We start from the raw sequence: 13,707 nt of genomic DNA, 5'->3' as shown, positions 1-13,707 counted from the left end.
AATGAAAGCTGCTTGTGATGTCGCTCCAAACGAAAGACGGAAAAGCTCTTACTCCTCTTCTTGTTGACAACATGAGTTCATTGATGCCTTTACTGAGAAGCAGGTGGATGATGAAGCAAACTTCCTGTTGGGAAAGATGTGCGGTCACGCTCACCCCATGTTTGCTGACTTCCACCCTGAAAGTGGCTTATCAACTGAGAGAATTGCGAGTTATGACACAGCAAGGTAAAGAGCTACAGTCAAAACAAGCTGCAACAGCTGTGAGGCCGGTGGCAGTCTTCCTGGTTGGAGGACGATGAGAGGGTTTGTATACAGTCTGTGGAAGGACACAAATGCCGTCTCAACCTCTGTTGGAAATTAAGTCACCTGACAAAATGTAAGTTTCCCCATAAACAAATCAAACAAAAACTATTTGCATTGGGAGGTTTCACAGTTAAACAGAAGATGCCATTTTCAATAACTACTGTGGTTTCACAAATAATACATTCCTCCATCAGAATAGCATCTTTCATATCTAGTACAGGACCCTTTTGGTTATCGACTGCTCCATACACGATTCATAGCTTTCCTGGAGAATCTTAACCTACTCCTCATAGTCTCCACTTCTTTCATATTCTTAATTCAGGCGACCATTAGGGCCACTTTATTTTCCTTGGCTTCTTCTGAAACCAATTCTTGACTGATGTTTTGGATTCTTCTGTTTAAAGCTCCTTTCATCCCCAAACTTGAGCTTCCTCATCGGTAGTACCACATTTTCCCTAAAGACTGTCTGGTACTTGACTGAATCCATCTTACAATCCACATACTGCAGTTTGCCAGTACTGGAGGAAGCAAAGCAACCCCGGAGCATCACTGAGTCGATGCAATGTTTCAGCGTAACAAGCCGTACCCCTCATCTACAGATCTGAAAAGATCCGGTTTTAATTCATCGCTCCACAGAACAGAACACCCAAAACCCTTTGGTATTGTTTTTTGGTCAGTGTTGGTATCCATCTTGAAGTTCAGCCAAGAAGCCCTTCAGTGTTTATTATGTGGTAACTAAAACCAACATGGTTGCTGCCACCAAGTCTTGCTACACGTCTTTGGTGGTCAGCAAGGGGTTTTGGTCAACCGCCTCCTCGACGACAGTCATTAATAGCTTCCTCTTTTAGCAATGCCTAAGTGGTGAAGGCACCTTCATTTTAAACTTGTGAAGTATATTTCCAGCTGCATCTCTTGATACATTCAGAGCTTTTTCTATCTTTTTTATTATCTGGCCTTTTAGTGTAAAATAGTGAGCTCTTCTCTGACTGTTCGGACAATTCTCCTGACACAGCCATATTTCTACGACATCTAAAACTGTAGTCCAGGTACTTACAGTTTTCTATCTCAAACACACCTCATGGAACTAATGAAACCCTTGGCTGATTGCATCAGGTTTACCTAAGACACCACTGGGTTTAGTAATATTACACTGCAAAGTCAAATTTCTTTTAAGTCATGTTTGATACATACATTTTTATAACAACTGAAGGTGGCATAGTTTCTTGACTCTGCTATAAAATGGCACTATGTGCCTTCCTGTGCAGAGGAAAACAATAAGAACAGACAACATTGTGGAAGACAAAGGCCGCCTTTATTGTCATCCAAAACTTTTCCACCTGCACTGCTCAGACAGAGATCCCATTTGTTTCCATCGCTGTTCCTTCTTTCTTCTGTACCCTGATCTGACTGCGTAACGTTTGAGTTTTCATCAGAAGGCCTGCAGACAGAACTGCAGTCACCTGGGTTGTAAACAATGACAGAAACATGGTGATCTTTCACTTCTGCTAAGCCTTCGTTTGCTTCCCATCATCTTCGGCTTTCAAACGACCCTCAACAGAATTGCATTTGCTCAGCTTCAGTCTGACTTGAGGTGCTCTGGTCTTCCTCCTGACAGCCATTGGGCATTCACCTACTGACGCTGCGCTTTGATGAAGAGGTGACGTTTCTGTCTGAGTGACTTCAGTCAGAGGATCCTCCTGTGATGCAACAGTCCCTTTTGTGATCTCTGTCCTGGTCTTGTGCTCTCTGGGCTTCCTGTTGTTTTTAGCTTTCTGGCAGAAATCACTGCTGTCGGTCCTCTTGTTGTCGACATGTCCTAAGACACCGCTGTACAGCAGTACAAAGTCCTGTTGACTGACTAAAGGAAGGATTTCCTGCCTGAGACGACACTTGTTGAACAGCTCCAGAGTTAAATCTAGGCAGAAAAAGCGGTAGAGGAAATGTTTAGATCTTTTAGCAAACGTTAAGTGCCAAGAATGAGAAATGCAGCTCATGCATAATGAGTAAATGTGTTTTGAATTATGCTGTATGAAGAAAGTTGAATGTGAATTTAAAAATCTCTTAAATGATACTGGCTAGTTATTTTGTGGAGGAGTAAAAACGTGAAAATGAGACTTTAGTTAACTGTATCTCAAAAACAACCCTTATCAATTTAAAATAGACCAATAAAAACCGGAAGCAGAAAAGCTTGGATAAAACAAGGTTTCTGTCAGTCTCAAAACTTTGACAGGTTGAAATGCTAATTTATGGAAACATAATATGAGTAAGCAGTAGGTAGAAATAAAATAGGAAACCAAAGACTGGTTACATTATATCTCAATTGTTAAAAAATGCTGAAGTACAGGGAAATGTTTAGTCAGGAGGAAAGATACTAATTAACATCCACAATGTAATTTTATAAGCCCTGGAGGTAAAACATGTATTTTACCAGCATTTCTGCTAAATGTTAAGAATCATTTAAAAAAAAAACTGAACCTAAAAGCAAAGTCTTAGAGAAGAATTTGAAGATCTGTTCCTTTATCACTTCTCCAGCTGCATTTGCTCTGCTTTCTTTTCATATGTGATTTCTCGTTCTGCTTCAGGAAGTGCAGTTATTATTAATCGTGGAAAAAACCAGAAGCTCCAAAACCCAGACAAAAATAACCGTCTGCTGAAAGGAGTGATCCTGAAACACCCTGTGTCAAAACAGCTTTCAGCTGAGATGGAATAGATGTATGTTCACAAAATTAAAATCCAAAAGATTAGTTGGCTAAAGTCTGTAGTTAGTGTAGGTGTCAAAGGTATTTAATTCATTTGTGATTAACTCAAGTCACATGATGACATTCTATGTAAATTGTTTGTTGTCAAGTAAACTAACTTAAATTCAAGTTGTTTTTCCATTAATCCATGTACAGCAAGCCTTAAATTTAAATGATGGTACTCTCAAAAATATGTTTAAACAGGACTCAAAAAGTCCAAAAAGTATTAAATTCAACTTGTAGAAGACTTCTTTTAATCTGAACAAATATGTAAAACTTTCAGCTTGCCATAAAGAAAGGCTGTAAAACAAACACTTCACCTAGGGGAGAAGTTGGGTCTTAAGTAGAAATACTCAAGTCGACGTAGCACAAAACTGCAGCTAAGCAGACGACCATGAAACAACACTTACAGAACATTGGGGAGGTTTCACACTTAAGTTACTTAAGAAATTAAGCAGTAACACATTTCATACCCGGAACTATAAAAAAAAAAAAAACAACTTGTGCTCAAAGTCTGCAGAATGTGCTAAACTGACCCAGAGCTTCTCCAACAGTGCGGGGTATCACCTCCTTCAGCACCTCGCAGTTTCTGTGTAAAGCTGGATTACAGTTCATTTCCAGAAGCCACACCTGGAAGCGTCACATGAAGACATAATTTACAAGCACATTAATATCCAGCTCTGCCTCAGTAATTTAAAAAATCCACCTTGAAGTCCTCGTCGATCATGAAGTCGCAGCCAATCAAGTCGAAGAATCCAGGCCGGCAGTCTAACTTGGTCTTGACGGCAAAGAAACACTGGGTCATGATCTGTTGCATGCGCTTCTGATATACAAACAGAAACAAAATATATATCCATAAGTTATATAGATATATAACTTATAGATCCATATATAGATATTTATATAAGAGCCATACGTTGTCATGGCTCAGGGTCAGTGTATTTTTCAGAATCTACTCATTGGCCAAGCTCGTGTGCACAAACAACAAATTGGACAAATTTGCCAGCAACGGATCTTCACAGTGGATCTTCCAGCAGGATAATGATCAAAAATATATGATCAAATGACAGAATTAGTTTAGCAGACCTCACACCAGACTTTATCTAATATGTTTTTTTTTCTAAGTGAAACTTACAGTGGAATATTATGTCACTGCTATAATAAATAATTTGTTTCAATGAATTTCCCATCCTTGTCTCAACGTGTCAATGTTGTACAGATTTCATATTCTACTTCTCTAACAAAGCTAAACATTTTATCTCTCAAAGATAAACGAGTTCCTTTAGTGCTCTCTTTAAATGATCTGATGCATTAGTGAGTTTGGCCACATTTTAATATGTCATCAAATCCATGATGCAGACACTCGGTGCGGTTATGCGTCAAACTCGCATCTAGATTTACAACTGAGATGAATCAGGTTTCAGGTTTCTGAAGAGAACAAATAGGTAGTGGTTAACTTTACAGACCATAAAAGATGCCACAATCAAGGGTTAGAGTTTTATTTAAGAAAGCTAAAGCTAAAAAAAAAAACGGCTTATTACAATGTATGTCAGTATGGAGAAAAAACAGCCTGTAATATTTCCTGTTTAGCCATAAGTTGATGACTCTTCATACAGAAATGAGCTCATGTAAAACTAACCACATTCTCAATTAGCTTCCAGTGCCAACTACCACTTCTGTGCTGGTAATTGGTCCCTGAGAGCTGCAGCACACCACAGACCTCACCGTAAAGGCTCCCAGCACCCAGTCCCTGGGCAGACCCTTGGCAACCTGAAGCCTTTCGTTGACGTAGGCGTTGAAGCTCTCCATAGACCAAACAGTGTCCTCCTTTACCTGGCTGTACAAAGGGTTTCTCTTCTGCATGTACTGGAGACAAACAGCAGGGGGAGAAGAGACACACAAAACAGAAAAGTGTAGGCAGCAACTTGTTTTAAAAGCCGTTGAATGACTCAGTATTGTGGAGACGCATGACTTTTTTTTTTTTTCATTTCAGCTCAGCTACAACACCTGACAGAAACTAGGATGTAAAGAAGGGAAGGAAAACAAAGCAATGAGGATGTTGGATGAATGATTTCAGCTGTGTTCCACTGTACAGCAAGTATCGTATACCTCTCCTCTGTTAACCACTCGACAAAAATGTTCTTTAAAGTTATTTCATATTTTCCAGATTTCAAATAGAAAGCCAAATCAACTCTGCTTGTATGTCTTTTTAAAATGCTTTGCTTTGGAAGTACCCAACAAGAAGTTTAAGACTTAGGTGTGAATTGAGTTGGATTAGGTCTAATGATAGACTAGGATTAGTGTTCGTTAAGTACTAGTACTGATTAGGTTTAGGGTAAGAAATGAATGAAAAATGAATGAAAATCAATTCAAAGTCCCTGTGAAATTAGAAAGACACACTATATGTGTGCGTGTGTGTGTGTGTGTTTGTTTTACCTGGTTGGTGAGATGAGCAGAGAGGTTTTTGGATGTGGGATCGTAGACGTCACACGTCAGTCGGACATACCCATGACGAAAGAAGACCATGTAGGGCGCAGTGGAGGCAATGAGAAGGTAAGAGCGCACATCAAACTTTCTGTCATTTAGTAGAAGGGGTTTCTGGATGTAACTAAGAGAAAAAATATTGTAAGACGTTACATTTCTTTTTTAGCAATGTGGCCTTTTTAAAAAAAAGTGTGTTAAATATATTAAAATGTATTTAAATGTAGTTTTTAGTTGCGTGACCATGGCTAGAAAGGGATTGCAGTCAGTCCTTCCCTTTGTAAGGCTAATAGTGTTTTACACTTTGACAACCAGGTGTTCGCCTACCGCTGGACGATGTGGGGCTGAATCCGGCGGTGAGGCGTCTTGCGGTCAGCCTGGAGCTCCTCCATCTTCTGTAGCTTCAGTCTGAATTCGGCCACATCCTCCTGGTTCTTCAGGAGGAAGATTCCTTTGCCCCGGTTCAGGCCCGTGGGCTTACAGATCCACATGCTGCTCTCTGTCTTCTTCAAGTCTGCCACCACAAACACAGCCACATCAATTACCCATCAACCTGCTATTAAAACAGTTTGTTCTTCTGTTGTACAGGAGCAGGCACGTCTGGGTAATTGTTTATCATAGTTTGTCCTGGAGCTGTTTCAGTTGCTCCTGTAAGTATATGAGGTTGGCACCGAATGAAGCCTCTTTAGTTTTGCAGTCAAACATGAAGGATTAGTCACAGTAAAGCCTTTTCAGGTACAAAACATGTCAAATTATTACTCTTTTAAATAATACTTTTGTGGTCGCTTTCCAAAATAAACACACAAAACACAAATCTGATGAGAACGGTAATCAGGTAAACCAGGAGTGGAACATTTGATTTTGAGTTAAGTTGTAATTGTTAATGCTTCTTACATTTTACTGCTGTTTTGTGATGCCTGTTGCAGACTTTTACTCTAAGGGGAAAATTACTAAATCTGTTTGTGAGTTAGTAAATTTCTAGATTTGAATCTCGTCACAAATACAATCTAAAGAACGACAATTTCTTTGACTGCGTTGCTTGCGATGGAGGTTTAAACCACATGCACAGTCGGCTGTGAAACCAAGGACAAGAATCTGTCTTTCCATGTCATTTTCGATAAAATGAATTTAACATCATTCAGTTTGTCGCAACGTCTGTTTTGTGCTTTTGATGTTTTCTACTCTTGCTTTTCATTTTCAGTCAAAAACAAGAGTATACTTACTTAAATACTTATTATGTAAGTAAGTTTCAATTCACAACACGTCATCTGAAGGCACGTCACAGAAACAGTTATTGAAATCCACATTAATGCTTCGTATCAAACAAGGCAACAAGTTTAGTTCATTACTCAGATTAGTTTGAAAATACACCAAATTGTATCAACAAGTAAAAAACAAAAAATTAAGCAAGCGTTATCATTTTTGTCAGTATGCGATACAATAACTTTGAGAGAAAAGATTTGAAATTACGTTGCAAGCATTGAGAATGGTTTCTGAATTTACTTCTTCATTACTTATAACTTTGTAATGAACCACTTTTAGAGGGGATTTTCAGGGTCTTTGTTTCCAGCCAATTTCTTCCCATTCTTCCAGCTGGGTTTATGACAAATACAAGAGGTTACAGTTTAATAGACAGAAAACGTCACCTCACTGCTATTTGCTGAAAACTTGGCATAGCGTAAATAATTAACCGAAGAAGGATGGCATTTGTCAGGTCTCGTGTCAGGTATTTAATTTTTTTGTTTTAGTTTATTAAACAACATTCAGGTACAGTTATTCTGTTCATCGCAACATTTAGTCTATCTTCTATGTGTCCACTTACTCTTGCTTACTCATATTCCTGGTTTTCTTAAGCATACACGGCACAGAACATGAAAGGCAAAGGCAGGCTGAAGAAATGGGTTTTAGGATGTCTGCACAATACTTTACTGTGGAAATGTACAAATGCTAAGCACACACACACTATGGAAAATCGTAGCTCACAACCACCTGCAAACCCTTGCTGATTATTTCACAGTGCAGAACATTTAATAAGAGACTTGTGCAGAGACTTCAGCGTAAACTGTTTCACATCTTTAACATTTATAGTTTGACTTTGTTCTTTTCATCTTTTATTCTTCTTCTCTTGTCTATCCCATCCATCGGCCAGAGATCTAAACCAGCTGTTTGAGTCCTTCTCCTGTTTGCTCAGTGATAGCTGTGTTTGACTAACCTGTACTCCACTTAGCACAATGTGTTTGTGATGAACCAATCAATCTAGATCCAGTCATTTTTATCTCCAGGTTCCAGCACGACATCAACTGTGTGGTATTTTTTTTATTTATTATTATTGTAAGTTAGGAAAGAACTCCACCTGCTTCTCATAGCTTTGTTCAGCGTGGCAGCAGTGCTGCGTTCAGGATCTTCTTGTTTGTGTCTCAGCCCTGCCCTCTGCTGACTCATCGCCATGGCAGCAGCATGCTACCCTAGTGATTTTATCAGGGCCTCATGGGAGGTGAAGTGCATTATTTTCCAACGTTTTCAACCCCTTGATCAAATACTCTCCCAGGCAACTGTTGTCCTAACACCATCAAGAACAAACTTCCTTTCACTGTCATGCTCACAAGCAGTCACGTATGATTAATCTTTGAAATGAAGCCAGCAAACGTGGGGTATATCCAGTTTAACCAGCAAATAGTTGTCATTGCAGCGGGACGTTAGGTTGATGCACGCAGGATGTGTTTTACCTGTTTCACCCTCCTGTGGGGCGATGCGGGAAAAGAAATCCTCCCTCTCTTCCTTCACATCCATGCGGAACGTTGTGGGAATGAACTCCTCCATTTTCAGCCTCCTGGAAGGGACAATTTTTTTTTTAACAAATAAAAATCTGAAAAAGTGTGTCATGTACTCGGTCAGATCCCTTTAATCTGATAACCGTAAATAAAATCTCAGCCAGTCCATTTCCCACAGTAGTCACTTGGCTAGTAAAAAAAAAAAAAGTCCACTTGTGAGTATTTTAATCTCAGTATAAATCCAGCTGTTACCTGAAAGGTTCAGGGTCTTAGCTTAGGGCGTTTTCACATCTAATAGTCTGGTAGACTCAGTTTGATTGGGGACCCAAATTTGCTACATTTATTACATTTTCAGCTGGTAGCGGTTCGCTTTCACACAGCAAACAGTCCAAACCCTTTGAAAAGCCTGCTCCCCCAAATGAAAGGGAGAAACTGGCTGACACTACCTGTGTCCATTTTTGTATCTGATTTTGCTGGTTATTCTCTCAAATTCCCGCAGGCTGTTCAGGAGGCCGATTTTAGTGGTGAGAACCATGTTGTTGGGAATCTGGAACACCAAGTGTCTGCCTAGAAACAAAATGTGTGAATTTATCATTTTAGTAACGTGTGTGTTTTTGTTTTTTAGTACAGTTTAAATTGAGAGTTTATCTTGTATTGTCTTGCTCTGCGGTACCTTGCTTGAAGCGGCTGTAGTTAATTTGAGATTTGGTCTCGCACCACTTGAGCCTAAAATCTTCCCTCTGCTTGTTATAAATTCTCTTCCATCCTCTCCTCTCGCAGTAGCCGCACACACTGCGAGAAATCAGCCACAAACACAGAAGCAAACAAAAAAACCAGAGGTAAGAGCGGAGAATGAGTGAAAACTTTTCCCCCTTTGCAATAAAACAAATGATTTTGTGACTTTCTAAGGGGCTTTCATGTTGAATCAGATAATATTTCTGTGTTTCACATCTCTTGCTCACATTTCAGCCCCATTGGTTCCTCCAAAGAAGTAGAACGGCCCAAGTCCACGAGGCTCCTCTGTCTTGATGTCTTTGTCCTGTCCTTTGTTAGAGCAGGGCCCCGGGCCCCTTGATTTGGACCTGTGGAAGCTGCCCTCCACTTTGGATCCACCTGATGTTTTAAAACATACAGATAACCTTCACATTGCATATTTCAACAAATACACATCATGCCTTGTAACAGTATGAATGTGCAAATTTTTCCACATTTTCTCACATCACAACAACCTTAATTATTATTATTATTTTTTATTTATTTATTTATTTTTTCAATTAAAATCGGGAAAAAAAAGTGTTTAGCAGCTGCATTCTTTCTCCCCACATGTTGACTGTGGAGGAGCTGCAGAAATTCAAAGGTCTGGAAGATTTGTTAAAATGACGAGCAGGAGCTCATCAAATCAGTTTTTTATGAAAGAGTCCCAGGAAGACTGCAACTGTTAAGCTGCTCAGAGCTGATCCTCTGCAAAAACACAAAGTCTTACCAAGTATATTTACTCCAGTTTCTAGTGTAAACATCTTACACTTGAAATGAGGCCAAACTAACTTACAAGTAAATTTTCAGAAAGACACAGGAGCTTGTTTTAAGTCAATAATTCCTTAATAAAGGTGATTAAACCAGTAGGACATCTGGATAAATACTCAGTGTGTTGACAGAATATCAAACTACTTGTATAGCGGCTTGCTCTGCTCTCGCTCTCTCTCTCTCTCTCTCTCTCTCTCTCTCTCTCTTTCTCTCTCTCTCTCTCACATACACACACACACACACACACACCTGTCTGTCCACATTGTCTCTTCTGCTTGACAGAGAAGCATGAACGTCTCCTTCCCTCTTCCCGAGTCAATGCCCCCTCCCTGTGGGCACACTCCAACCCTTCTGATGTCATTTCCTGTGAGTCCCAGCAGTCAGGTGACTCAGACTGTTCTGTTGTTGGCTCCTCCTTCCCTCCATAAAGAATCTGCTTGTTTTCCTTTTCCAGTCTGTCTTTGCTGTACATTTCCTGGCAGCGCTCAGATTTTATGGCCTCTTGCATAAGGACTTAGTAGATCTTCTGTAATGTTAAAATCAAAAAGTTCAATGTATTTTATTGGGTTTTCAAGCAAATAAAAACAACACAAAGAAATGCATAGTTGAGCATTTGAGGTAAATTGATTGAGGTTTCTTGGTTTTGTTTTTAGACTGACATTTTTGCCCATGTTCTCAGGAATAGCTGAATCAAATGGGTGTGTTTTTCCACTTAAACTATTAAATGACGACTATTTTTCATATTTTCCTCTATTCCTGTTCTCAGAAGTCACACATGGGCTGGCGTCTCTGTGTCACCTTCTTGGAAGGAGCCTCCACCTGAGCCTTTCCTGTCAATACCTTCAGGTTTTCTTTCTAGAGATGATTCACTTTGTCATGTTTTTCTGTTTTTAGGCTGACCTGGACTTTTTAATCTCACAGTTTATCCATCTTGCTTTCTTGTTAAATATATTCACAGAAGGATATACTGTTCCCTTTTTCTGCTGGTTTTTTTTTCCACATAGAAAGTAAAATACTCCTGGATCAGTTCTTCTGTGTATTTAATGTCTGCTCTGACTTCCCAAACCTTCAATTGGTAGAAGACGTCCTGGGGCTCTCAAAGTGCCAGTTTTTACTGGACATTTCTTACTACTATCGTCAATCCTTTTCACTGTCGCCACATGCATGCTCAGTATGAGTGACTGCTGCACAGTTAACACCTCTACGCAATTAGCTCATCTTCTTAGGTGGAAAACTTTTCGTTTGCCAGTTAATTGGATTTGAATGCATAATAACTAAGATGAATGCGTATTATTGAATTAGAATATGTGTTTTTGAATTAATTAAACTGATATAAATAGATCTTAAGGTGGACATTGTCTCATGTTTTTTATGTCTTTAGAGAGCCTTGAAATGTTCAAAATTAAACCAAGCCCTATTTTGTCCCTCCTGTAGAGCTCTATGCCAGACTTCAAGTTCAATTAACCCCTATCAAGCTTTTATATTTATAATAATTGTAGTTATTTTTCTGGTTCAAAATTATGAATTGTTTTGTGTTGTAGAATCCCAATAAAAACCATGAATCTTGCTTATAAGATAATAAATCTATAGGAGCTCAGAGTTGTCAGACAGAGAAGTGTCATATTTAAAAAAAAATGAAAGCATAAAATTAGACTGACAAGTCATGATCCAATGAATTACTATATAGTGGACTTTTATATTTAATTAACTCAAATTTAAAGCAACTTTAAACATACAATAAAATAGCAGATATCACACAAATTTAAAATAAAAGTATTATAGAGATAACGCCGACCAGCAGCACTGAGTTTACATACCTGTGACTCCATGTCTAACACGTCTTGAAGGCAGAGTTTATAGAAACCTCTCTAAGCCGATTCTTCTTCATCCACCTCCACTCTTATTGACCACCTGCAAAACACAAAGGAGGGGAAACAACAAACTTTGCAGGAAATCACATTTAAGGTCTGCAGTTTTACCCTCGAAAGTAAGCTAACCTGGAGGGCTAATGTCAACAACAGCAGCATTTACTGGCTTTATGGGTCTCTTAGCAACAGTTGCCATTTGTAGAATGAATATTACAACAACAACAACACCTGAAGACAAACTCACAACTCATGTTTAATGTATTTCTTGCATACCCCCGTCTAAGTTTAGCTTCATTCAATATTTATCTCCAGTAAGCCTTTGCTCTGTGAACCGTATGGTAAACTTAGAGGAGGGTGTCGGTCAGAATGGGTATTATAGGCTGGTCCAGAGGGTTAAACAGCATTTTAACCTGCTCTTTAACACACAGTGTGCATTATTTCATAAAATTGAAACGTGTGTATATATATATATATATATATATATATATATATATATATATATATATATATATACATATATATATATAAAATATATATATAAAATGAAGCTTTTTCCCAAAGCTTCATTTTAGAAAAAAAGTGAGTATGATTTGAGGCCAATCTTAAAGGGATGTGCTGCGGTTTTTAAGTTCTGTTAATGAATATATATATATATATATATATATATATATATATATATATATATATATATATATATATATATATATATATATATATATATATATATACACACACATATGTGTGTGTGTAAATATGTAATAAGAAACTAATTAAAACATAACTCCTAAAACATCAGAATCAGTTGCAGTCATTAAGATCAACATTAATTTGTACCGATGACTCAGTTGACGATATCGTTAATCAACCTCTACTGACAAATTCAGAGCCAAAGTATGCAGTTGAGCAACATAGCATTTGTCTGCTTGCAAGGCAAATCCACTAATTCCCAACTGTCTCTGTGATTTGACTCAGGAGGAAACACCCAGGCCCAACTACCGTTGGAAATTATGAATAATCCCTTCCCTTCCCCACAAAAGCACAATAATTGACAGGAGGCGGGCGCCTCTAGGACCCAAAACCATATAATTATGCATCTAGCATGAAAAAGTCATACATCCAACAATTTTAGGACCACATTGTTGAAAACATTTTGTGGATTTTAAATGTACTCAGGGCAAAACAAGTAAAATTGTTTGGTTTTTTTTTACTTACTTTTTTTTTTAAGAATTAGCGAATTTAGGACAACAACCACAAATATGCTACATTTTATTACTGTAAGGAATAAATTATTTTCCAAAGCTTCATTTTAGAAAAAAAGTGAGTATGATGTGAGGCCAATCTTAAAGGGATGTGCTGCGGTTTTTAAGTTCTGTTAATGAACTTGAGTCTAAAAAAACATTGATGTAAATACTATTTTGTGAACCCCTATTGCCATCATTACATTAGCATTTTAGCAGATGTCTACAAAAAGCCAATAATTATTTACACAGGAAGTACAATTCCACTGTGAGTGGCAGCAGTAGCTCTGCTGCCCTCATTCAGGTTTTCATTTTTGAAACTTTCACGCCAGAGTTTTTGGCCGGGGGAAAAAGCATTTTTCTCCAACCGTTCCTTCTGGGTCTGGATGCTGTGCAGCTGGATCGTTTTGTTTTTCTTTTGCCAATGCTTTTTATGCTTTGTTCTTGTGTTATGATGCATAACCATAGCAACAAGGTGGTTTACAACATGGAGCAGTTGATTAACATGAAATAATATCACAACGTGAAACCAGAAATCCCAGAGTAGCTGAAAAGGAAGCAGTGCGGATGCAGAGCGGGAGCAAACGGGAGAGAGAGAACGAGAAAGTTCAAACTGACACACAGATCTGAACATTTACAACTCAAAGATCCTCGTTTTGCCCTCAGTCCAAAGCTTAGAGGCGCATATTTTAAATTACCTTTTGTGAAACACAATCTTGCCATTTTTGATACATGTGTATTATAGGAAATCAGGTGTCACTTTTAAAGAGTCACTGTTTTACTT

General features: G+C 38.4%; 1 protein-coding gene and 1 long non-coding RNA gene across 3 annotated transcripts; one reads left to right on the top strand and one right to left on the bottom strand.

Annotated features, from left to right (window-relative positions):
* Positions 1-1,593: 1,593 nt before the first annotated feature.
* Positions 1,594-11,745, bottom strand: ttll10 (tubulin tyrosine ligase-like family, member 10). 2 transcript variants are annotated; one of them, XM_015001072.2, is made up of 12 exons: positions 11,635-11,745; positions 10,067-10,343; positions 9,256-9,406; positions 8,967-9,085; positions 8,740-8,860; positions 8,249-8,352; positions 5,850-6,036; positions 5,478-5,649; positions 4,767-4,907; positions 3,748-3,819; positions 3,578-3,671; positions 1,594-2,218 (listed from the first exon to the last, which is right to left on the bottom strand). In XM_015001072.2, exons 2-12 carry the CDS (start codon positions 10,323-10,325, stop codon positions 1,809-1,811), a joined length of 1,830 nt encoding a protein of 609 aa, XP_014856558.1. In that variant the 5' UTR covers positions 10,326-10,343; positions 11,635-11,745; the 3' UTR covers positions 1,594-1,808. The 2 variants fall into 2 exon arrangements, with proteins under 2 accessions (XP_014856558.1, XP_014856557.1); XM_015001071.2 differs by having other exon boundaries at positions 3,748-3,864; positions 11,635-11,744.
* Positions 4,975-6,659, top strand: LOC148158275 (uncharacterized). The gene is made up of 3 exons (XR_015763736.1): positions 4,975-5,139; positions 5,498-5,594; positions 5,838-6,659. It is a non-coding gene; the product is annotated as an uncharacterized LOC148158275 (long non-coding RNA).
* Positions 11,746-13,707: the final 1,962 nt, after the last annotated feature.

This window comes from Poecilia mexicana, unplaced genomic scaffold (genome assembly GCF_051168715.1).
Source record: "Poecilia mexicana isolate PSO_F unplaced genomic scaffold, ASM5116871v1 scaffold_7, whole genome shotgun sequence".
Classification (NCBI taxonomy): Eukaryota; Metazoa; Chordata; class Actinopteri; order Cyprinodontiformes; family Poeciliidae; genus Poecilia; species Poecilia mexicana.
The sequence above is the reverse complement of the archived record's forward strand: the minus strand, read 5'-3'. Positions and strand labels throughout refer to the sequence as shown.

Coding starts and splice junctions, on each gene's coding strand:
- ttll10 (XM_015001071.2), bottom strand. CDS start 10,325: ATGCAAGAGGCCATAAAATCTGAGCGCTGCCAGGAAATGTACAGCAAA. Junction 8,861..8,966: donor CTACAGCCGCTTCAAGCAAG/GTACCGCAGAGC, acceptor TTTTGTTTCTAG/GCAGACACTTGGTGTTCCAG. Junction 4,908..5,477: donor CTGCTCATCTCACCAACCAG/GTAAAACAAACA, acceptor GTTTGTCTCCAG/TACATGCAGAAGAGAAACCC.